The 21,910-nt window shown below is 56.4% G+C and overlaps 3 protein-coding genes across 8 annotated transcripts; 1 reads left to right on the plus strand and 2 right to left on the minus strand.

Moving 5' to 3' along the window:
• Window positions 1-110: 110 nt before the first annotated feature.
• Window positions 111-8,435, minus strand: ero1b (endoplasmic reticulum oxidoreductase 1 beta). Of its 3 annotated transcripts, none has more exons than XM_068322265.1 (16): window positions 7,736-8,435; window positions 5,761-5,880; window positions 5,496-5,579; window positions 5,303-5,386; window positions 4,849-4,931; window positions 4,638-4,711; window positions 4,328-4,448; window positions 4,192-4,238; window positions 3,769-3,780; window positions 3,667-3,693; window positions 3,496-3,588; window positions 3,177-3,423; window positions 3,015-3,084; window positions 2,852-2,938; window positions 459-592; window positions 111-340 (listed from the first exon to the last, which is right to left on the minus strand). In XM_068322265.1, exons 1-16 carry the CDS (start codon window positions 7,898-7,900, stop codon window positions 280-282), a joined length of 1,509 nt encoding a protein of 502 aa, XP_068178366.1. In that variant the 5' UTR covers window positions 7,901-8,435; the 3' UTR covers window positions 111-279. The 3 variants fall into 3 exon arrangements, with proteins under 3 accessions (XP_068178366.1, XP_068178367.1, XP_068178368.1); XM_068322266.1 differs by having other exon boundaries at window positions 5,345-5,386; window positions 7,736-8,433; XM_068322267.1 differs by lacking the exon at window positions 7,736-8,435 and adding an exon at window positions 7,110-7,699.
• Window positions 8,436-9,479: 1,044 nt separating this feature from the next.
• On the plus strand, window positions 9,480-14,351 carry LOC137600708 (GTP-binding protein 2-like). The gene is made up of 12 exons (XM_068322469.1): window positions 9,480-9,790; window positions 10,648-10,674; window positions 10,993-11,177; window positions 11,247-11,358; window positions 11,474-11,671; window positions 11,751-11,925; window positions 12,002-12,221; window positions 12,311-12,446; window positions 12,678-12,736; window positions 12,968-13,139; window positions 13,314-13,478; window positions 13,551-14,351. Exons 1-12 carry the CDS (start codon window positions 9,620-9,622, stop codon window positions 13,761-13,763), a joined length of 1,833 nt encoding a protein of 610 aa, XP_068178570.1. The 5' UTR covers window positions 9,480-9,619; the 3' UTR covers window positions 13,764-14,351.
• LOC137600707 (apoptosis-stimulating of p53 protein 2-like) lies at window positions 14,042-21,753 on the minus strand. Of its 4 annotated transcripts, XM_068322467.1 has the most exons (18): window positions 21,462-21,753; window positions 19,244-19,349; window positions 19,083-19,172; window positions 18,284-18,348; window positions 18,066-18,158; window positions 17,883-17,994; window positions 17,618-17,814; window positions 17,353-17,517; window positions 17,086-17,272; window positions 16,860-16,958; window positions 16,690-16,784; window positions 16,280-16,604; window positions 15,643-16,175; window positions 15,422-15,562; window positions 15,177-15,310; window positions 14,940-15,106; window positions 14,671-14,870; window positions 14,042-14,171 (listed from the first exon to the last, which is right to left on the minus strand). In XM_068322467.1, exons 1-18 carry the CDS (start codon window positions 21,486-21,488, stop codon window positions 14,130-14,132), a joined length of 2,778 nt encoding a protein of 925 aa, XP_068178568.1. In that variant the 5' UTR covers window positions 21,489-21,753; the 3' UTR covers window positions 14,042-14,129. The 4 variants fall into 4 exon arrangements, with proteins under 4 accessions (XP_068178568.1, XP_068178567.1, XP_068178566.1 ...); XM_068322466.1 differs by having other exon boundaries at window positions 16,690-16,958; window positions 17,353-17,502; XM_068322465.1 differs by having other exon boundaries at window positions 16,690-16,958.
• Between the last annotated feature and the right edge of the window lie 157 nt (window positions 21,754-21,910).

The following is a 21,910-nucleotide window of genomic DNA, read 5'->3' on the forward strand; positions in this document are numbered from 1 at the left end:
CAGGGGGAGGAGGAGGAAAGGGAGGAGGAAAAGGAGGGGGGGGACGAGGAGGAGGAAAGGGAGGGGGAGGAGGGGGAAAGGGAGGAGGAAGAGGAGGGGGAGGAGGAGGAAAGGGAGGAGGAAGAGGAGGGGGAGGAGGGGGAAAGGGAGGAGGAAGAGGAGGAAGAGGAGGGGGAGGAGAAGGACGGTGAGGAGGAAGAGGAGGGGCCATTGCTGGTCCTGATGAAGGTCTTGCTCTCCTGTGGCAACGCCTCCTGGCCAGGTGAGGCTCCGCCCCCGCTACCTGCTCTCCTTCAGGAGGAGGCGGAACCCCTCGAGCTGATGGATGCTGGTGGACAACCTGAAGAGCCAATGAGGGACAGGCTGAGAGGGGGCGGAGCCACAGACCTCAACAGGTTACAAACGTTCCACTGCTCGGTCACGGAGTCATTAGCCCCTCCCCCAGGGGGCGGGCCTACCTGCTGAAGGCGTTGAGCAGGGCGACGATCTCCTGCCGGGTGAGCTGGAAGCCTTTAGACGGGCTGCGCTCCGGAAGCTTCTGGATCTCCGTCTCTGAGAACAGGATCTTCAGCGCCGTCCCCAGACCCTGGGTCTAGAACCAGAACCACAACCAGAACCAGGCTCAGCTGGGGCTAAGCTAGGACTAAGCTACAGCTGGGGTACCGCTAAGCTAGAGGTAAGCTACGGATAAGTCTACAGCTAAGCTACGACTGAGCTACGGCTAAGCTATGGATAGCTGGGTTAGCATGTAGCACGTCGTAGCTCCTGAGTAGTCTGGTGAAGCTACAAAGGTACAGACGCTATATATAGACGCTACAAAGCTACAGACACTATATATAGACGCTACAAAGCTACAGACGCTATATATAGACGCTACAAAGGTACAGACGCTATATATAGACGCTACAAAGGTACAGGAACTACAAAGCGTCCCACTACTTCCTGTTGTCATTTCCTGTGTCCCACCCTCTGCTTCTGATTGGCCGTTGGCTCTAAAGGTTTAGTTCAGTTACATCAACACAACATGTTTGACTGACAGCAGCAACGACCCCATCGGGTTGGTCGGGTGGAGTCAGGCGTGTCCTGTAGGGCGTGTCCTGTAGGGCGTGTCCTGTAGGGCGTGTCCTGTAGGGCGTGTCCGGTAGGGCGTGTCCTGTCGGGTGTGTCCTGTCAGGTGTGTCCTGTCAGGTGTGTCCTGTAGGGCGTGTCCTGTAGGGCGTGTCCTGTAGGGCGTGTCCTGTCGGGTGTGTCCTGTCAGGTGTGTCCTGTCGGGTGTGTCCTGTAGGGTGTTTCCGGTAGGGCGTGTCCTGTCGGGCATGTCCTGTCAGGTGTGTCCTGTCGGGCGTGTCCTGTAGGGCGTGTCCTGTCGGGTGTGTCCTGTAGGGTGTGTCCGGTAGGGCATGTCCGGTAGGGCGTGTCCTGTCGGGTGTGTCCTGTAGGGCGTGTCCTGTAGGGCGTGTCCTGTCAGGTGTGTCCTGTCAGGTGTGTCCTGTAGGGCGTGTCCGGTAGGGCGTGTCCTGTCGGCTGTGTCCGGTAGGGCGTGTCCTGTAGGGCGTGTCCTGTAGGGCGTGTCCGGTAGGGCGTGTCCTGTCGGGTGTGTCCTGTCAGGTGTGTCCTGTCAGGTGTGTCCTGTAGGGCGTGTCCTGTAGGGCGTGTCCTGTAGGGCGTGTCCTGTCGGGTGTGTCCTGTCAGGTGTGTCCTGTCGGGTGTGTCCTGTAGGGCGTGTCCGGTAGGGCGTGTCCTGTAGGGCGTGTCCTGTCGGCTGTGTCCGGTAGGGCGTGTCCTGTAGGGCGTGTCCGGTAGGGCGTGTCCTGTAGGGCGTGTCCTGTCGGGTGTGTCCGGTAGGGCGTGTCCTGTCGGGTGTGTCCGGTAGGGCGTGTCCTGTCGGGTGTGTCCGGTAGGGCGTGTCCTGTAGGGCATGTCCTGTAGGGCGTGTCCTGTAGGGCGTGTCCTGTAGGGCATGTCCTGTAGGGCGTGTCCGGTAGGGCGTGTCCTGTCGGGTGTGTCCGGTAGGGCGTGTCCTGTCGGGCGTGTCCTGTCGGGTGTGTCCGGTAGGGCGTGTCCTGTAGGGCGTGTCCTGTCGGGTGTGTCCAGTAGGGCGTGTCCTGTCGGGTGTGTCTGGTAGGGCGTGTCCTGTCGGGTGTGTCCGGTAGGGCGTGTCCTGTCGGGTGTGTCTGGTAGGGCGTGTCCTGTCGGGTGTGTCCTGTAGGGCATGTCCTGTAGGGCTTGTCCGGTAGGGCGTGTCCTGTAGGGCGTGTCCTGTCGGGTGTGTCTGGTAGGGCGTGTCCTGTCGGGTGTGTCCGGTAGGGCGTGTCCTGTAGGGCGTGTCCGGTAGGGCGTGTCCTGTAGGGCGTGTCCTGTAGGGCGTGTCCTGTCGGGTGTGTCCGGTAGGGCGTGTCCTGTCGGGTGTGTCTGGTAGGGCGTGTCCTGTCGGGTGTGTCCGGTAGGGCGTGTCCTGTAGGGCATGTCCTGTAGGGCGTGTCCTGTAGGGCATGTCCTGTAGGGCGTGTCCGGTAGGGCGTGTCCTGTCGGGTGTGTCCGGTAGGGCGTGTCCTGTCGGGTGTGTCCGGTAGGGCGTGTCCTGTCGGGTGTGTCCGGTAGGGCGTGTCCTGTAGGGCGTGTCCTGTCGGGTGTGTCCGGTAGGGCGTGTCCTGTCGGGTGTGTCTGGTAGGGCGTGTCCTGTCGGGTGTGTCCTGTAGGGCATGTCCTGTAGGGCTTGTCCGGTAGGGCGTGTCCTGTAGGGCGTGTCCTGTCGGGTGTGTCCGGTAGGGCGTGTCCTGTCGGGTGTGTCTGGTAGGGCGTGTCCTGTCGGGTGTGTCCGGTAGGGCGTGTCCTGTAGGGCGTGTCCCACCTGCAGTTTCCCCCACAGCCGACACTTGCTGCACCCGACGCAGTCCATGATCCTGGAGATGTTCTTGAAGTGGAGCCGGAATTCTTCCTGGAAAACAGGAAAACAGGAGGCGTGTCCACGGCCGGATGTCTTGAAGGGACAGTGCGAGGGGGCGTGGCCTCACCTTCAGCGTCTTTGCCTCCATCTTGTGTCCGGCGAACATGGAGCGCTCGTCAAAGTGCATCGGGAAAGTCCTGGAAGACAAAACCGACACGTGAGTGGACTGGAGCTCCGCCCTCAGGTGGGCGGGGCCCTGCTGCAGGTGGGCGGGGCCCTTTGGACCCACCTGATCTCGCTGAAGAGCTGCAGCAGCAGCTCCTTGGTGGCGCCGTCCTGCTGGCGGTTGCCGGTGTACAGGTGGATGAAGGCGCGCTCAAAGTAGGGCGCCACCTTGTAGAGCGCCCGCAGCTCGATGAGGTACAGGAAGTAGAGGTTCTTCAGCCGCCGCGTCCCCTCCCCCTTCGTCTGCGCCGTGTCGAAGCGCCGCCGGAACTCCTGCAGGTTGGGACCCCACACCGTCCGGCCCCACCCCTCTGAGGAACCAGATGAATCGCGTTAGGCTCTGGGCCACGCCCCCTGTCCAGGCGGCGGTGGGCGGGGCCTACCGTCCAGCAGGTACTCGGCGCTCAGGTGGATGTTGATGCTGCTGTGGAGTCCAGAGATGAGTCGGTAGAAGACTCTCTTCTCCAGACACAGACCTGCACCCAGACAGGAAGTGGGTCCCCCACACGCCACACACACACGCACACACGCACACACACAGGAAGTGACCTCACCTTCCAACCAGGTGTAGAACGCCTCTCCTGAAAGCAACACAGACCGGTCAGTTCTGGTCCCGCCCCCCACAGGTGGAGGTGAAGGCGGGTCCGTTTACTCACCATCGTCGTCTCCTGGAGAGAGGGAGTTCAGTCAGACACACACAGGAAGGGGTTCCCTTTCAAAATAAAGGCAAGAAACAACGGCTGGGAAACGGAAAATAATATACTTAAACAAGGAAGAAGAAAAACAGAAAGTGTCCAAAAGTTTGTGGACACCCTGTGTGGTTCTGTAGAACCTGGATCCGGCCCACCTGGCTGCACCGGCGCCACCCAGTGGTCAAACCGGGTCGAGGCATAAAAATGTTTTTTTTAAACATCACTTTCTGGGCGTCGCTGTTCCTCCTCTGAGGCGGAGCTAGAAGAGGAAGTGAAGCAAGCTGGGGCAGCTAGTGGCAGTTAGCAGCAGCTAGTAGCAGTTAGCAGCTAGTAGTAGGTAGCAGTTAGCAGCAGTTAGCATTTCAAACAGCATTCGGTCTGTCTCACCTCGGCTCGGCGCCAGGGGGTTCAGAGGACGGTACACCGACCTGGGTCTGAAGACACAACCAACAATCAGTGATCAATACTCACCACAGACGTGTGTGTGTGTGTGTGTGTGTGTGTGTGTGTGTGTGTGTCTCACTTGAAGCAGTTCTCCTCATAGATGCTGTTCCAGACCCTCCAGGCTGACGGACCCTTGTACCCGGTGTAGCGCTCCGGGTTCAGCAGCAGGTCCACGTAGTCCGCATCAGGAGAGGACTCGTCTGACACACACACACACACACACACACACACACACACACACACACACACACACACACACACACACACACACACACACACACACACACACACACACACACACACACACACACACACACACACACACACACACACACAGTCGGTACACATGGGTTGTGTTGGAGGTGAAGGTTGTCGGTTCGGATCCTCACCGTCCAGCTCACAGAAGTGATCCTGGGCGTCGTCGTGTCTCGCCCAATCAGCAAACGCTTCTTTGCTCTGGTTACTGGAACAGGAAGTCAGAGGAACCGCATCAGAACCCGGAACCAACAACACCCCCTGAACCCCCACCACAGGTCCGGTCAGACCCGGTGAACGTGTGACTGTCAGACAGGAAGTGGACATTGGAGGTCGTGAGGTCACCTCAGGGTGCTGTTGATGGCGCCCAGCTCCTCGGCCCGTTCGCACGCCGTCAGGTCCGACCCGGCGTTGGCCGCCTGCGAGTACTGGAGAGGAGAGGAGGCTTATCCAGGTCCAACGCGTCCACGGCCGGCCCCGCAGCCAGCCAGAACCCCCTACACCTGGTTCTAAACCTGGGTCTAAACCTGTTCTAAACCTGGGTCTAAACCTGTTCTAAACCTGGGTCTAAACCTGTTCTAAACCTGGGTCTAAACCTGTTCTAAACCTGGGTCTAAACCTGTTCTAAACCTGGGTCTAAACCTGGGTCTAAACCTGGGTCTAAACCTGGTTCTGAACCTGGTTCTGAACCTGTTCTGAACCTCCTGCTCCTCTTCTAGGTTAAACCAGAGTTCCTTTCACTTACACGCGTTACACGGGCACCAGACACAAGGGATTGTGGGTAGTGGGTGTACCCTACCTGAGCACCGTTCGGATGAAGCTCCACCCCCTGCTGCCTCACCTTGTTGTAGTTCCCGGACTTGATCCCGACCGGAACCTCACTCTGTTGGGGGACAGGCAGAGACCCCCAGTGTGAACCGGGTCCCGGTGTGGACCCGGTTCACACTGGATTGACATTCTCTATCACCAGAACCGCGGTAGAACCTGCGGACCTCTGGGCAGGGCTCCACGTGACAGTCCTTGATGGAACAGTGTCCGTCGTCGGGCCAGAAGGGACAGGGTCGCCTCAGGTTCACCTGCAGGGGGGTCAGAGGTTATGTTACCTCCAGGAAGCAGCGCATCCTGGGATGGTATGGGTTTAGGGTTGTTCTGGTGGGGGTTTAGGGTTGTTCTGGTGGGGGTTTGTGGTGGTCCTGGTGGGGGTTTGTGGTGGTCCTGGTGGGGGTTTGTGGTGGTCCTGGTGTGGGCCAGTCCTACCCGGTAGTATCTGAAGTAGTCCTGGCGGGTCAGCTTCTGGATCCGGGGGTAGATCTTCTGGTTGTTGAACACGTCGATGCTCTCCACGTCACAGAAACAGTCGTCCAGAACCCCGGTCAGCTGGGGGGGTACACAACAACAAGACAACAAGTCAACGAGCTGGGGGGGTAAACAACAACACGACAACAAGTCAATGAGCTGGGGGGGTAAACAACAACAAGTCAACAAGGCATGAAACTGTCTGACCCCCCCTCTGTGAACCCAACCCCCCCACCATCACAGGTGACTGTCAGAGACCTGAAGCAGGTAAACCTGAAGGGCAGCTCTCTGATTGGCTGCTGGCTCCCCTGCTGCCGATTGGGGCACAGCTGAGCCACGTCTCCTGAAGAGCAGCAGGTGCAGATGTCACCTGACCTGCCAGGTAACTAAACCCCCTACAGCCCCACCGCCACACCCGGGGGGCGCGTCCTGATTGGCTGATCCTCAGACGAGCCGTCAGTCAAACGTGACGAGAAACAAATTAAAGACGGATCAAAAGAAACGACAAATCAGTCAACCGCACACACACACACACACACACACACACACACACACACAGACACAAACACACACACACACACACACACACACAGACACACACACACACACAGACACACAGAAACACACACACACACACACACACACACACACACACACACACACACACACACACACACACACACACACAGACACAAACACACACACACAGACACACACACACACACAGACACACAGAAACACACACACACACACACACACACACACACACACAGACACACACACACACAGACACAAACACACACACACACACACACACACACACACAGACACACAGAAACACACACACACACACACACACACACACAGACACAAAGCAAACATACACATATAAAACAAACAAAAGACACAGACGCAAAACAAACACTGAACACACACACAGACACACACTTCTGTCTATTTAAAGAAATCCTGACTGGATGGTCAATAAACATAAAAACGACTTCATGCAGCGACATAAATCTGAGCGAAACAACGCCTTAAACAAAAACAACAACAATAATAATAACAATAATAATAACAATAATACTTTCACTTATTTATAGAACTGAATAAATAAACAAATAATAAGTAAATTAAACTAATATTGATTTATTATTTGACGGTGATTTCGACCCAAACGTCAGGAGAAAGTAAACGTTCAGTAACGTGACGTGAAACCAGAGCTGCCAACCAGCCCCGGAACTGGTCCACGTCCAGAACCGGTCCGGAGGGGCCGGTCCGACACGAACATCTGTCAGCAGACATCTGACCTCCAGGTGCAGCAGGGCGTCCAGAACCAGCGCCAGCTGGAGCAGGGAAAGTCCTCTCAGCATTCTGCTTCCGCGGCCGGGACTCGTTACCGGTGCTCCTCACGGGAACCGGGACACATCTGGATGCCTCCGGACCGGAGGCTGCTTCCCGTCCCATGCCTGCACGGAGCCCCGCCCCCAAACGGCCAGCCGGGGACCGCTGGAGGCAGTTTGTAGTCCATTTCCGGGTCTGAAGCCGTCAGGAGACTCACGCTCTTGTTGTAAAAAGACTACACCTCCCATGAAAGGCGGGGCCGGGACACAGCCAATCAGAGGACACCACGCTTTTTTACCCGTTCGTGGGAAAATAACAGCAGTTTAAGTTGACAGCGTGTGGATGTTTACTTAACGGATGTTTACGTCTTCCGGTCGGGGGGGGGGCGCCCCAAACACAAACATGTAAACATAAACATGTTACAGATAGCTGCTAGTGCTAGCTCTCGTCACGCGCTCGCTGACGTCACGCGGTGGAACCTGCTAGAACGTTTCCCTGTGTCGAAGCATTTTGACTGAATGACGAACCGGAGGAAGCCCCGCGAGGACCGGGAGGCTCGACCGGAGCCGCCCCGGGGGTGGGGGGGACTTACGTGGCAGAAGCAGCTCTGTTCCGGCCGGCCCGCGGCTCCGTTCGGCCGGTCCCGGTGCTGCGTGGCGGGGTTCCCGGTGTTCTGCTGGAACCAGGCCAGGACGAAGTTCCCGAAGAACCAGGCGGACAGCAGGACACCGACCGCCGGGGCGATGCGCCTCCACATCCCGCCCGCTGCTGCCGGTGCTCCGGCGGGGGGTGAGGAGAACGGACAGACACGAGCTGCGGCGGCTACAGGCTAGCTCCGGTTAGCATCGGCAGGCTGACTGCCTCTGGAGGTCCGAGCGGGGGGGTGAAGCGAGCTGCCCGTTGTTAGAACACCCTCACGGGGATACGTACGCCTAGGGTTCCGCTGGAAGACCCAGCGCCTGCGGGGCTGCGGAAGTTTGGTCCGACGTTAGCATTAAGCTAGCCTAAATGAAGCAAGTGTTCACTTCCGATCTAGGTTTCAAAATAAAATGTTCAATTTACGTTTATGTGTTCAGAAACGCATATTGAACAATTTTATTTTGAAAGCGTGAGAGACTTGAGTGAAACACTTTGGTTTAAACGTAACTAACATTTCCGGAAACACTAATAAACCACTCAGTTTATATCCACTAATTGATATCAGCCTTATTATTTTTAACACTCACGACTGCGGAGCCTCCACTAAATTATTACTGTACATTTCTTTTTGTGAGGAACACAATGGCTTTACATTTTATCGTGAGTCGTTGGTAATAAACAATTGAACCCAATTGGCTGTTGTATTTCCTGTTTATACTAAACTTTTGAACATCATTATTTATTTGTCCTACAGTGGGGAAATTTGCATGATTGCGACGGCAGAGAAGAGGGGGTCCATACATTAAAAAAAATATACACACTAATATAGTATAATATTCAGTCCATGCCCATCCAGGTTTATTTATACAGTACATGCCCCTTTATTCCTAAGCCCATATAGGTCTCTGAAAATTGTATATTCCTTTATTTAGTGGGTTATTTATTATCTACTATTCTCTCTATTATTTATTATTCTCTCTGTCTGGTGGATTATTATTTATTACTCTTTCTATTTGGTGTTGGCATTACTTTTTGTGTGTCTTTTCTTTCTGTGTACGTACTCTGCTGTTTGTAATGTGACGGAGAATTTAATTTCCCTGATGGAACCTCCTGAAGGAATGAATATAGTCCTACTCTACTCTCTCTTCTCTACCTCAGTCAAAATATACATATTACCTATTTACAATTTACAATCACCAATGTACAATTTACAAGCTACAACGGTCGTCCTGATTGTGCGATTGATTGTCTGCACGTTATATAAGATAAGATAATATAAGGTAAGATAGAACTTTATTAATCACGAGGGAATTTCTGTTTCGAGGTTGGTCCAAATAATTACAGAAAAAATACATAAAATATGAAATTTAAAAATATGAATATATGCACTGAACAGAAAATTTATTTTAAAAAACAGTAATTAAAGGATAATTAAAGGAAAAAAGACAACAGGGCGGCGAACGACTCTGGAGGCAGTGCCGGAAATGACGTACAAAATAAATAAAACAACTGGAACAAGACGAAGCGGAAATCTCAGTGGTGTGCTTTTACTTTGAAATTTAACCTAGCTTTCCCTTTGGGCGAATTATTTTGAAAAGATAACCGGAAACTGTCCTCATTTTGGTTACTATAATTATTTTGATAGGGCAACCGGAAGCTGTGTCCTTCTTTTTGGTTAATTATTTTGACAGGACAGCCGGAAGCTGTGTGCCGACGCGGACCGCTTGTCCGTGCCGGTGGTGCTGAGGAGAGAGCATCCTGCCCCGGGGTGCTTCACCGGGACAGGCCGCCTTGGATTCCAGCCCCTCGGCCCCCGGTGGTCCGCACACCTCCAGCGATGGTGGATTTGACCGGGAGCGGTGCGGCGGCGCCTGGACACGGCAGCACGGGACAGGGCTCCGGTAACGGCAAGAAAACGACGAAGCGGTCGAGGAGAGGGAGACGAGGCCGCAGGAGGAGGAACAGGAGCTCCCGGAACAAGACGCCGCCACCGTTCTTCCCCCCGGAGGTAGAAGACATGTAGCCCCGGGAGGACCGGGACGTGCTGTCCGTTAAATGATGCTAGTGCTGCTAGTGGTGCTAGTGCTGCTAGTGGTCTTAGTGATGCTAGTTATGCTAGTTATGCTAGTGCTAGCTGCTGTCAGGCTAATGACAGCTAATGACACAGTAATAACAAATCAATAACAAATCAATAACCAATGACCCCCTCCCGTTTATATGTGAATCACAAAATTGCTCATAAGTTTAATAATAATAAGACTTATTATTATTGTTTTTATTGCTAATAATTCTGTTAGCTTAGCTGTTTGTAGTATTGAGTCACACCTGAAGCTGTTTACAGCTAAAGTCAGTTAAACAGGTATGTGTGCAGTTAGCTGTTTACCTGTTTACAGCTAATGTCAGTTATCTTTTAGTTAGCTTTTTTTTAAATTTAGTTTATCACACAGACTTCATCTTCATCACATTGACGTCAACAACATCCAAAACAGGACAGCCTGAGGGTAGAAGTCATCTGTCCCCTGAATCAACAACATCATTACTTCATCAACATGATTCATACCTTACATTTCACATTTATATCAATTTATTCTGGTACACTGTGGTTTTGACCCGTCCTTCAGTCCCAACAGACGTAAAAATTAAAAAATTATATCATGAAAATATTTTTAGTGTAGTTCTTCTGTTAAAATGTTGTTTTCTCTCAGTTAGCATCTGATTCATTCGTCTGGATTTGTGTTTGTTTCGTGGTAAATATTTATTGTCTGTTTTATACCTGAACACACAGGTGAGCGTTAGCCCCGTTAGCTCTGTTAGCTCCATTAGCCCCGTTAGCTCAGCCCTGATGTCCTTCTGTTCTGTCTGCAGGCTGAAGAAGGAAACATTGAGTACAAGGTGAGAAAAACACACACCTGAACACACACACACACACACACACACTTGAACACACACACACACACACACACCTGAACACACACCTGAACACACACACCTGAACACACACACCTGAACACACACACACCTGGGACACACCGCCTCACCTGGACAATCAATCTGTCAAACTTTATTGATAATAACGTTTTTTCCAAGCTAAAGGGGGCGGAGCCAGACGACAGGAAGCAACAGATTGAATAAACACTTTTCAAAATAAAAGTCATCCAGTTAAAACAAATCAGACTGGTGGGCGTTAACGCTGGCTGTTTGCCCCCCCAGCTGAAGCTGGTGGACCCCACCCCGTCCCGCTTCGAGCACCTGGCCACGCAGCTGAAGTGGCGTCTGCAGGAGGGGCGGGGGGAGGCGGTGTACCAGATCGGCGTGGAGGACCAGGGGCTGCTGGTGGGGCTGACGGAGCCCGACATGAGGGCCTCGCTGCACACCCTCAGGAGGATGGCTGAGAGGTACGCCCCCCAGCCCCACACGGGCTCCCGGGGGGTGTGGGGTCTGACCTGGGTCCTCTGTGTCCTCAGGGTGGGGGCCGACATCACGCTGCTGCGGGAGAGGGAGGTGGACTACGACCCCGACAGACACACCCGCAAGATTGCCGAGGTGCTGGTCAGGAAGGTCCCTGACGACCAGCAGGTGAGACCGGGTCTGGGTCTGGTCCTGGGTCTGGTTCTGGTACAGTTCTTGTCCTGATCCTGGTCGTGGTCCAGGTTCCAGTTCTGGTCCAGCGCTGACCCCCTGTCCCTGACAGTTCCTGGACCTGCGGGTGGCGGTGCTGGGGAACGTGGACTCGGGGAAGTCCACCCTGCTGGGCGTGCTGACGCAGGGCGAGCTGGATAATGGGCGTGGCCGGGCGCGGCTCAACCTGTTCCGACACCTGCATGAGATCCAGACGGGCCGCACCTCCAGCATCAGCTTCGAGATCCTGGGCTTCAACAGCAAAGGAGAGGTGAGCAGCGCAGGGGCGGGGCCGGGCGGGGCCGGGCGCGGGTTCCTCTCACCGCTCTGATCGGTTGGGGGCGGGGCAGGTGGTGAACTACAGCCAATCGCGGACGGCGGAGCAGATCTGCGAGAGCTCGTCCAAGATGATCACCTTCATGGACCTGGCCGGGCACCACAAGTACCTGAAGACCACCGTGTTCGGCCTCACCAGCTACCGGCCCGACTTCGCCATGCTGGTGGTGGGGGCCAACACGGGCATCGGTGAGTCCCGCCCCCGCCGGGTCACGTGACCGCTGGCCAGGCCGCACCCCTCACCCGTCTCCTCTGCCCCGCCCAGCCGGCACCACGCGGGAGCACCTGGGGCTGGCCATGGCGCTGAAGGTGCCCATCTTCATCGTGGTGACCAAGGTGGACCTGTGCTCGGGGGGGGCCGTGGAGCGCACGCTCCGCCAGCTGGGGGCGCTGCTGAAGCAGCCGGGCTGCAACAAGGTGCCCACGGCGGTGGCCACGCCCGACGACGCCGTCACCGCGGCGCAGCAGTTCACCCAGTCCACCTGGTGGGTGTGACCCGCTGGGGGGCACCGAAGGGGGTCAGCGGGGTGTAACGTGTGTGTGTGTGTGTGTGTGTGTGTGTGTGTGTGTGCAGCATCACGCCCATCTTCAGCCTGTCCAGCGTCTCGGGGGAGAACCTGGACCTCCTGAAGGTTTTCCTCAACATCCTGCCCCCCCTGAGCAACAGCAAGGAGCAGGAGGAGCTGATGCAGCAGCTCACCGAGTTCCAGGTACGACCCCCCCGGAACCGACCCCCCCGGGTCCAATCAAACCAGATCAGATCGGAGCGGTCCCATCTGGTTCCTGTTTCTATCAGATCAATCAATAAATATCAGTTTTGTTCCACCGATCAATGGAAACGTCTGAGAAACGATGTCATAAATCCTGACCTCTACGTGTGTGTGTGTGTGTGTGTGTGTGTGTGTGTGTGTGTGTGTGTGTGTGTGTGTGTGTGTGTCTAGGTGGATGAGATCTACTCGGTTCCTGACGTGGGAACGGTGGTGGGCGGGACTCTGTACAGGTGAGGTCACAGGTCTGAACGTGTTCATCTCGTGTTGTTGTTGTTGACAGCGGGGTGTTGTTGTGGTTGTTGACAGCGGGGTGTTGTTGTTGTTGACAGCGGGGTGTTGTTGTTGTTGTTGACAGCGGGGTGTTGTTGTTGACAGCGGGGTGTTGTTGTTGTTGACAGCGGGGTGTTGTTGTTGACAGCGGGGTGTTGTTGTTGACAGCGGGGTGTTGTTGTTGTTGACAGCGGGGTGTGTCGTGAGGGCGAGCGGCTGCTGGTTGGTCCGACAGATGAGGGGCGTTTCCTGCGGCTGAAGGTCGGCAGCATCCAGAGGAACCGCTCCGCCTGCAGGGTCCTGAGGGCGGGGCAGGCCGCCACGCTGGCGCTGGGCAGCTTCGACCGCTCGCTGCTGCGTAAGGTCAGAGGTCACGTGACATCATCATGACATCATCGGGTTGTTTACTTACATTTGTTTATTTACAACCGATTTTTTTACGACAAAAACACAAATGAGCGTCAGAACTTGAGTCTCTTCCTGTCAGTGACCTCACAGTGACATCACTGCATGCTGGCGTCTGATTGGCCGTTGCAGGGCATGGTGATGGTCAGCCCCAAGATGAACCCGACCATCTGCAGCGAGTTCGATGCCGCCATCGTGCTCCTCTTCCACGCCAAGGCCTTCCGCCGGGGGTCGCAGGTCACCGTCCACGTGGGCAACGTCCGGCAGACGGCCACGGCGGAGAGCGTCCACGGGAAGGTGGGTGTCGGCTCGCACGGGGGGCGTGGCTCTGCCTCCGCAGCCTCCTAACTCCGCCTCTGTCCGCTGCAGGAGGAGCTGCGTACCGGCGAGCGGGCGGTTGTCCGCTTCCGCTTCCTGAAGCACCCCGAGTACCTGCGCCTGGGGGCCCGGCTGCTGTTCAGGGAGGGCGTGACCAAAGGCATCGGTCACGTGACCCGCCTGCTGCCGCCCTCCTACGGCCACGCCCACAGCCCCGCACAGAGCCCCTCCCAGACCCACGACCAGAACACATCAGGGCTGTAGCCCCTCCCCCGCTGTGGGAGGACCAGGGGGCGGGTTAATGTTTGAGGGGCGTGTCCATCCAGGACCAGAGGACACACCTATCCCTACCACAGAACCCTTCTGGAGGCGGAGCTGTCCTGCTAAGCCCAAATATGGGCGTACTTCCCGTGATGTCACGGCGCTCTCTGTTCTCAAGCATGCTGAGATCTTCATCACCCGAACCCGCAGAACGATGAAGAGGAGAACTGTCAGCCAATCAGACGAGTCGCTGAGACGGACCGGAAGGATCAACGGGACAGAACGGATGATGATGGGATGTTTACAAACAAACATCATCAAGAACACGCCCACAGTCTGACGAAGAATCCTCCTCCTCTTCATCACCTGTTAGGCCAGACTCCTCTGTTGAACTTTGACCCTCGGGTAGAGCTGGAGGGAAACAGAGACGCCGATCAGGAGGAAACAAATATTTATATTTAGATGTAAACAAACAGAAATCCCTTTCATCTATGAAGTAAACAATGTTCCCATCAAAACGTTTATTTATTATTTTTAAGTCGTCATTAAAAGAAAATAATTAAAAACATGAATTAAAAATAAAACATTTATTCAAACAGAAACACATCTGTTATTATCATCCTAACATTATTATAACTATTAGTACGTTATTACTTTTAATTATGACAATTCTTAATATTTTATTATGTTACTATATTATATAACATATTATTGTTATATTCATATTACTTTTAATTATTATATTATTGTTTATATTATTAGTTTTCACTTTTATTTATTATTTTATTATTATTAATAATAATTATTATTATTATTGTTATTATTGTTGTTAGCAGCTAGCTGCTAGCCCCTCTATGCTAGTCTTTTCTCCCCAGGACCAGCTGATCCTGGTGGTCCTGGGGGGCCTCACCCCCAGCAGGTTGCGGGGCACATAGCCCTCGTGGCCCCCCCTGCGGCCCCACCACCAGAGCGTCTCCAGGGTGTCGCCCCGCCTCAGGACCGTCACGCGGTCGCCCCCCCTGAGGGGCAGCTCGTCGGGGTTCTGGGGCTCGTAGTCCCACAGGGCGTAGACCACGCCCCCATTCATCACGCCCATCTTCTCCTGGACACCTGGGGGGGAAGGGGGGAGGAGTCAGTTAGAGGCTCCAGAGCCACGCCCCCGGGCGTTTCCCGGCTCACCGTGGAGGAACTGGGCGCACTGGGCGTAGCCGTCCTCCGTCTCCTCACACTTGTGGGCGGGGGTCTGCTGGTCGCTGAGGGTGGTGGCGAACACCGCCGCCCCCCCGTCCACCAGCAGCCGACACAGTGGCACGCTGTTACAGGAGGCGGCGCAGTGGAGGGGGGTCCTGAGGGGCACAGAGGGGGTTTAGAGGGGCGTGTCCCGACCGGCCAGGCCCCCCCCCCGGGTCACCTCACCAGCCGTCGCTGTCCGCCGCGTTGGCGTTGACCCCGAACTGAACCAGGAAGTGGGCAATGTGGGCGTGGCCGGCGCAGACGGCGTTGTGCAGCGCCGTGATGCCCTCGTCGTTCGGCGTGCTGGGGTCGTCCACCTGGGGGGGCAGGCTAACGTTAGCATTCAGGCTATCGACCACACCCAGTGCTGCTACTAGCTGCTAACTGCTGTTGGAGGTGGGGCTGAGGAGGCAGGAGGCGGAGCTTACGTCGTAGATGACCCTCTGCACCAGGTCGAACTCGCCCTCCAGCGACGCGTCCAGCAGCAGCGCCAGCGGGTTGAACCGGACCCGGTTCCGGTCCCGGTCGCTCCGCCCGCAGCCGGCCTTCCGGAGGATTGACCTCTGACCCTGGAGGGGGGGCAGCGCAGACGTTCATCACATGACCCTTCAGCGCTAACAGAAACGCGACGTCGTGCTAAAGGACTCACCGGCGGCGGCGTGACCCCTGGTGGCTCCTCCTCTTCGTCGCCGCTAGGGTACGGGGGTGGGGGGTAAGGCGGGAACTCCGACAGACACACCCCCTCATCCCTGCCCCCCTCAGGAGGGGAGGGGCAAGAGGCGGGGTTAGGAGCGGGTGACCGGGGAGGCAGGGGGGGCGGGGTCTGAGGATCTTTGTTCTTGCCTCCCGTCGCAGCCGGACCCGCCGTCTCCATGGCAGCCAGGGTGGTCCTCTGGTAGAGCAGCTTCTGGAGGCGGGGCCCCGCGGGGCCCTCGGGCTCCGTGAGGGAGCTGCGTTTCTTCAGGGGGCGGGGGGCGTGGTCACTCGGCTTCCTGTGGGGGTGGGACAGGAAGGGGAGGAGCTTGGTGGGGCTGAGGGGACGCGGGTCCGCGTCTGCGACCACGCCTTCACCGTTACCATGGCTACCGACGTCAGCATCACCTCCGTCAGAGCGGGCGGGGGCGCCGTCGGAGGCGAGCGGCCGCTGCCCCCCGCTGGCCGGGAGCACCGGCTTACCGTACACTGTGGGGGAGGGGCAAATCAATCACCACAGGTGCAAACAGAAGCTCCGCCCCACACAAATAAGCTTCCTGTATGATGACATCACAGTGGGCGTGGTGTGTCACCTCGGGCGTGGCCGCGGGGCAGCGTGCCCTGGCCCCTCCCCAGATGGGGCTGCTGGGTGTACATGGAGTAGATGGACGCCGCCGCCAGCGTCTGGGGGGGCGGGGCGTCGGGCAGCTCGGGAGCGTACGGACGCACGGCGGCGGCCGGCGGGCTCTCCTGCCTGCGGCGGAGGGGCAGGGTGTGGCTGGACGCGGCCCCCAGGCGCATCTTACCGGGGAAGGTCCCGGTGCTGTAGGCGGGGCTAGAAAAGGTGGGCAGGGCCGAAAGGAACGGTTTGGGCTTGCTGGGAAGAGGAGGCGGAGCCAACTCGGACACACCTGAGGCCTGGAGGTCAAGGTCACACAGAGGTCACATAGAGGTCATACAGGTGTCACAAGTCAGCGTGGAGGTCAAGAGGGGCGGGGCATACCTGCAGATTATTGGCTAGCCGATTGGTCCGCGAGGGGACAGGAGGCGGGGCTTCAGATCCAGAGAGGCGTTTCTGGTCCGTGGGCGTGGCCCCGCCTGCAGCGGGACAGGAAGCTTCAGCAGGATGACCAGCAGGGGGGTCGACCCGAGTGGGGGGTGATCCCCACTCACCTGAGTCCCAACAAGACACCCGGGACATGCGGGGTAGCGTGGAGGCGTGGCCACAGGCTCCGCCCACCCCAGACCATGAGCTCCAATTCGACGGGACACCTGTGAGGCAACCCCAAAACATGTCAGGCTCCGCCTCCTCATAGCCTCGCGTTCAATGTCATGTGAAGGCGGAGCTCAGGCGGGGGGACGTGTCCAGGAGGTGTGGAATGGGAGGGGCTTGGCGTACCTGCAGCGGGTTTGGCGGGTCTGGGCGGCGGCTTCAGGGAGGCATCTGTTTCCAGTGTGCCGCCGGTGCCGGCCGCCTTCAACGGGGCGTCTGGGTGGGCGGGGCCAGGAGGCCCCTGGATGTAGGGCCCGACTGCCGCCACTCTGGACACACCCCCGTGCTGCTGGGCGGTTCCATCCAGCGCCACCTGGAGGCGAAACGACGAAGACGTTCGCGATTACATTAGCTCGTTAGCCTCAGAGGCTAACGGTTCCGTCAGCGACTCACCGGTTGGCTCTCCTTAGGTTGTAGTCCCGCCTTCTTCTCCCGGAGGCGGCGGCGCAGCGCGGCGAGCCGGCGGTCCATTGCCGCCACTTCTTGGTTCCTCCGGCTTAGCCCCTCCCACTGCTGCTGCAGACGGCTGCTCTGGGCACGGTTCTGCTGGTCCCAGCGCTGGGGGGCAGCGCCAGAGGTCAGGACAGCTAGCATGCAGCTAGGCTACGCTAGCGTGGAGCTAGCAGTCAGCTAGCGTGTGACATGTGGGGACGCTCACCTGCAGCTCCTGGTGGAGGCGCTCCAGCTCGGCGGCGGAGGCGTGGTGACGAGGGGGTGGAGCCGGAGTAACAGGCTCCGCCCACCTGCTCCTCAGCGCCTCCAGCTGCTCGCTCAGCTCCTCGGCCCTCGCCACGGCAACCAGCAGCTCCTGCCGCTTCTGCCGGAACAGACCGCTCATCTGCTCGATCTCCTCCACTGACACATGGAAGAACCGTCAGGCCCCGCCCACCCGGGCCCCGCCCCCCAGAGGACGCCTCCCTCACCCAGCTTGTTGTTGCTCAGGCGTTTCTGCTCCACGCGGCCCCTGAGGGCCCGCACCCGCTTTAGCTTGGCCTCCTGCTGCTCCTCCTCCTTCAGGCGCCGCAGCTGCTGCTCCTACAGGAAGTCAACTGTCAGCACTTCCTGTCTGGGTGGGTGTGGCCACCCCCCCCACCAGGGGCCCCTACCTTGGAGGCCAGGAGGCCCCTGGTGGAGCTGATCTGCTGCTGCTGCCAGACGGCCAGATCCTGCAGGTCGCTCAGCGTCACATCCACGCCCACCTGCAGGGAACACCCCGGGTCAGCGCCAACGCTCGCTGCTGCTAAAGCTAGCAAGGTGGAGGCACATAAACTACAAAGATGGCGTCTCCTGGTGTCTCTACAGGGCGGGGGCCTCAGGTTCTCACCCCGTCCTGCAGACTCTCCTCTGATGGGCTCCTCGTGGTCACCTGATCCGTTGTTCCGCCTTCACCTGGACGACAAAACGCAGTCAAGCTCCGCCCCCACTAAATCAGACACACCTGGATCACACCCGGTGACCCGGGTCCAGCTTCTGACTTAACTGCTCTGAAAAGAGTTCCCATAATGCATCACTCTAAAAATAGTTCCCATAATGCATCACTCTAAAAGTAGTTCCCATAATGCACAGCTGCTTACTCGTCAATCATTTTTAGATTTTATTAACATATGATTGTAATATTATAATTATAATATACCATTATTACATTTATATTATTATAACTATGATATGATGTGGACAAACATCTTACTGGGTGGGACAGGTGCTTCCTGGGGGGCGAGTCCTGATGGGAACCAATAATCTGGAGCCACAGACTGAGAGGTCAGAGGTCAAGGGGATTAACAGACCAGTTCTGAGGGATTAATGATGAAGACATCATCATCCTCATCCTCACAGCTGCTTCAACTTTGAAAACAATCTGATGGAGCGACCCAACCCCCAACCCCGCCCCCATCACACCCCAACCCCGCCCCCACCACACCCCAACCCCGCCCCCACCACACCCCCAACCCCACCCCCACCCGGGTGTCTGAGTCTAAGCTGATTATTGTGGCGTCCTCCACAGACCCCCCATCCAGCAGGCTCCATATGCTAACACATGCTATCACACGCTAACACATGCTATCACATGCTAACACACGCTAACACATGCTAACGCATGCTAACACTGGGTCGGTTCCTCTCACCTGGGGGCTTCAGGTAGCGGACCCCCCCCCTCTCATCCCCCCAGCGTTGCAGCAGCTCCGTCATCCTCTCGTCGCCCCCCCACATGGCGTCTGAGGGACACAGAGTCCTCTTTAGAACCCCTCCTATCCCCACCCCCCCAGGCTGTTTTTCTGGAACCCACCTGAGCTCCTCCAGGTGTCGGTCAGGTAGTAGTGGGCGTGGCCTGGCCCCCTGCAGGGTGTCTCCGGCGTGGGGGGGGCGTTCTGCTCGCCGCCACTCAGGAACGTCTGGAACGGAACCACAGGAGGGTCAGGTGTAGCTCCTGGATGGCCACGCCCACCCTGGGAACCGCCCACCGGACGCTTCCACCCGCAGGTAGGCCTTAGCTGACGCGGCTAACGTTAGCATTCATCCACTTCCTGTCTGAGAGCTGAACGTGGACCTCAGCAGCAGGCCGGGACCAGACAACAACAACAGACGGCTTCGTCCAATCAGATCGCAGCAGACGGCTGTCTGAACAGATTAGCAGTAGCCGTTAGCAACGCCTTCCTGGTCTATTAAAACTCCTCCAGACGGTTGGAACTCCCACGATGCACTGGGCCATCTGTTAGACCAACAGGGGCTCTGCGCCCGGGCCCAAAGCCATGCCGCCGCCCACCTGCAGGTGGGCGGAGCCACAGGGGGTGATGGACCATCTGCAGCGGCGTGGACAAAAACACGCCTAACATTAGCAAAAACCGTCCTTTCGCTAACATTAGCCAACGTTAGCAAACATTAGCCAATATTAGCTAACTGAAATGGCTTAAACAGGAAGCGACACTCTGATTGGCTTAATTCAGGACAGCCCTTCTGTAGCAGAAGCCACACCCCCAATGCGCCTCATGACCACACCCTCCTCCACATATGTGGACGTAACATTTTGGGTAGTCTAGACCACAGGTTAGCATCAGCACCCCCCCCCCCGTCTAGATGTAGGTCTGGGGGGAAACTGGAGCAGCGCCGGCGCCGCCGTCAGGCTCCGCCCAGGAACTGGGTCACTGCCATCAGTCTGATGGTCCACTGGGTAACGGCACAGCCAATCAGAGCCCAGAAAACAAGGACGCCAGCAGCGGGGGGGCCTCCTGCTGGGTCCAGAACCAGAGACTCTGGACTGGTTCTGTGCCTCAAACAGGTTCTGAGTGGGAAAGAGGACAATCAGGCGTCGCCATGGAAACAGAATCAATCCAGGTTCTGGACCAGAACCTGATGACTCATCAGTCACATGATCAGGTGCTGGTTCAGTTCTGGGCCCAGGGAGCCAGGCGGTGGGTCACATGACCTAGACATCTGAAGCCATATGGTGGAGAGGGTGGGGGGGTCACGTGATCCACCAGGACCAGATTAAGGGTCGCCTGCTGCTTCAGCGTCACGCCAGTCTGATCCGTCAGCGGCGGCTCCAGGACGCTGGCAGCGCCTGGAGGTCCGGTCCAGAACAGCCTGTTCATGGTCTCCATGGCAACAGTTACCAGGCACCACGGCCGGTTCTGCCGGGACAATGGGATGGAGCGGGACGGTCCAGAGTCCACGCCCCCCATCCCTCACTGGAGACACGACTGATGGACGGCGCTAACCTGTAGCTAACGCTAGCACGTCTCACCTGAGAAACACCTGATGCTAACCTGTAGCTAACGCTAGCATGTGTCCCCTGAGAGACACCTGATGCTAACCTGTAGCTAATGCTAGCACATCTCACCTGCATCGAGTTATCAATGGAATAAGAATCAAACTTGATCGCCTCGTTATTATTACATTGGAGTCCTGGAACGATTATGGATCAATTCTGGATCAAATTTGAACCAATTCCGGATTGATTCTGGGTCAATACCGGTTCAATTCTGGATCGAATCTGGATTGAGTTGGGATCAATTATGGTTCACATGTGAATAAATTCTGTATCAAATCCTGATCTACTCTGTATCGAGTCTGGATCAATTCTGGATCGATAAGAGTTGAATCTAAATCAATTCTGGATCAAATCTGAATCAATTATGGTTAGAGTCTGGATTGGTTCATGATTGATACAGGATGGATTCTGGACTGATTTTGCATTGACAAAAGATCAATTCCAGGTCAAATTTGGATCAAATCTGAATAATTTCTGTATCGAATCTATTTATTTATTGAGTCTGGATTAATACTGAATCGATGCTGTAACGAATCTGAATAGATTCTGGATCGAATCTGGATTGATTGACGACCATTCAACATCTTTCTAGAAAGTCTGATCGATAAAATGATTCCAAACTGATTGATAATCAGACTTCAGAGGACCGGTTAGTCGGTGCTGATCCACACAGACTCTGAGCCACATGTGAACACCCGAAACCGGTTTGAGCTCCGGTGGTCACGTGGTCTCTCACCGGCATCATGTTTTCTTCCCGTCGCATCCGGACGCAGCGGAACCGTCAGACCCTCCTCCGGTGCGTCCGCAGCATCTCCGGTACCGGCGGCCGGTCCGACCTGTTGCAAACGCCCGGTGGGTGTGTCCGTCCGTCCTCCGTCCGAAACCACCGGAACCGGGAGGCGGCTGGGCGCGAGACGTCGGACCGGTTCCGGTGCAGCAGCAGACAGCCTCAGCCTCCCTGAGCCACAACCGGCGGTCCGCCGCTCCGGTCCGAGCACCGACCGGAGCCCGCAACGAGCGCCGCTACACTTCCGTCTGGTCTTTTCAAATTAAAAGCGTCCGCTGATGTTCCCGATTTATTAACGTACAGTATGTTTATTCTGTTAACATAAATCAGCACCTCGTTAATCACCTGAGCTGACTGTGTGTGTTTATTTATAGATTTAAAGTGGTTTAACGGATGCA

This window comes from Antennarius striatus, chromosome 8 (assembly GCF_040054535.1).
Source record: "Antennarius striatus isolate MH-2024 chromosome 8, ASM4005453v1, whole genome shotgun sequence".
NCBI classification, from domain to species: Eukaryota; Metazoa; Chordata; class Actinopteri; order Lophiiformes; family Antennariidae; genus Antennarius; species Antennarius striatus.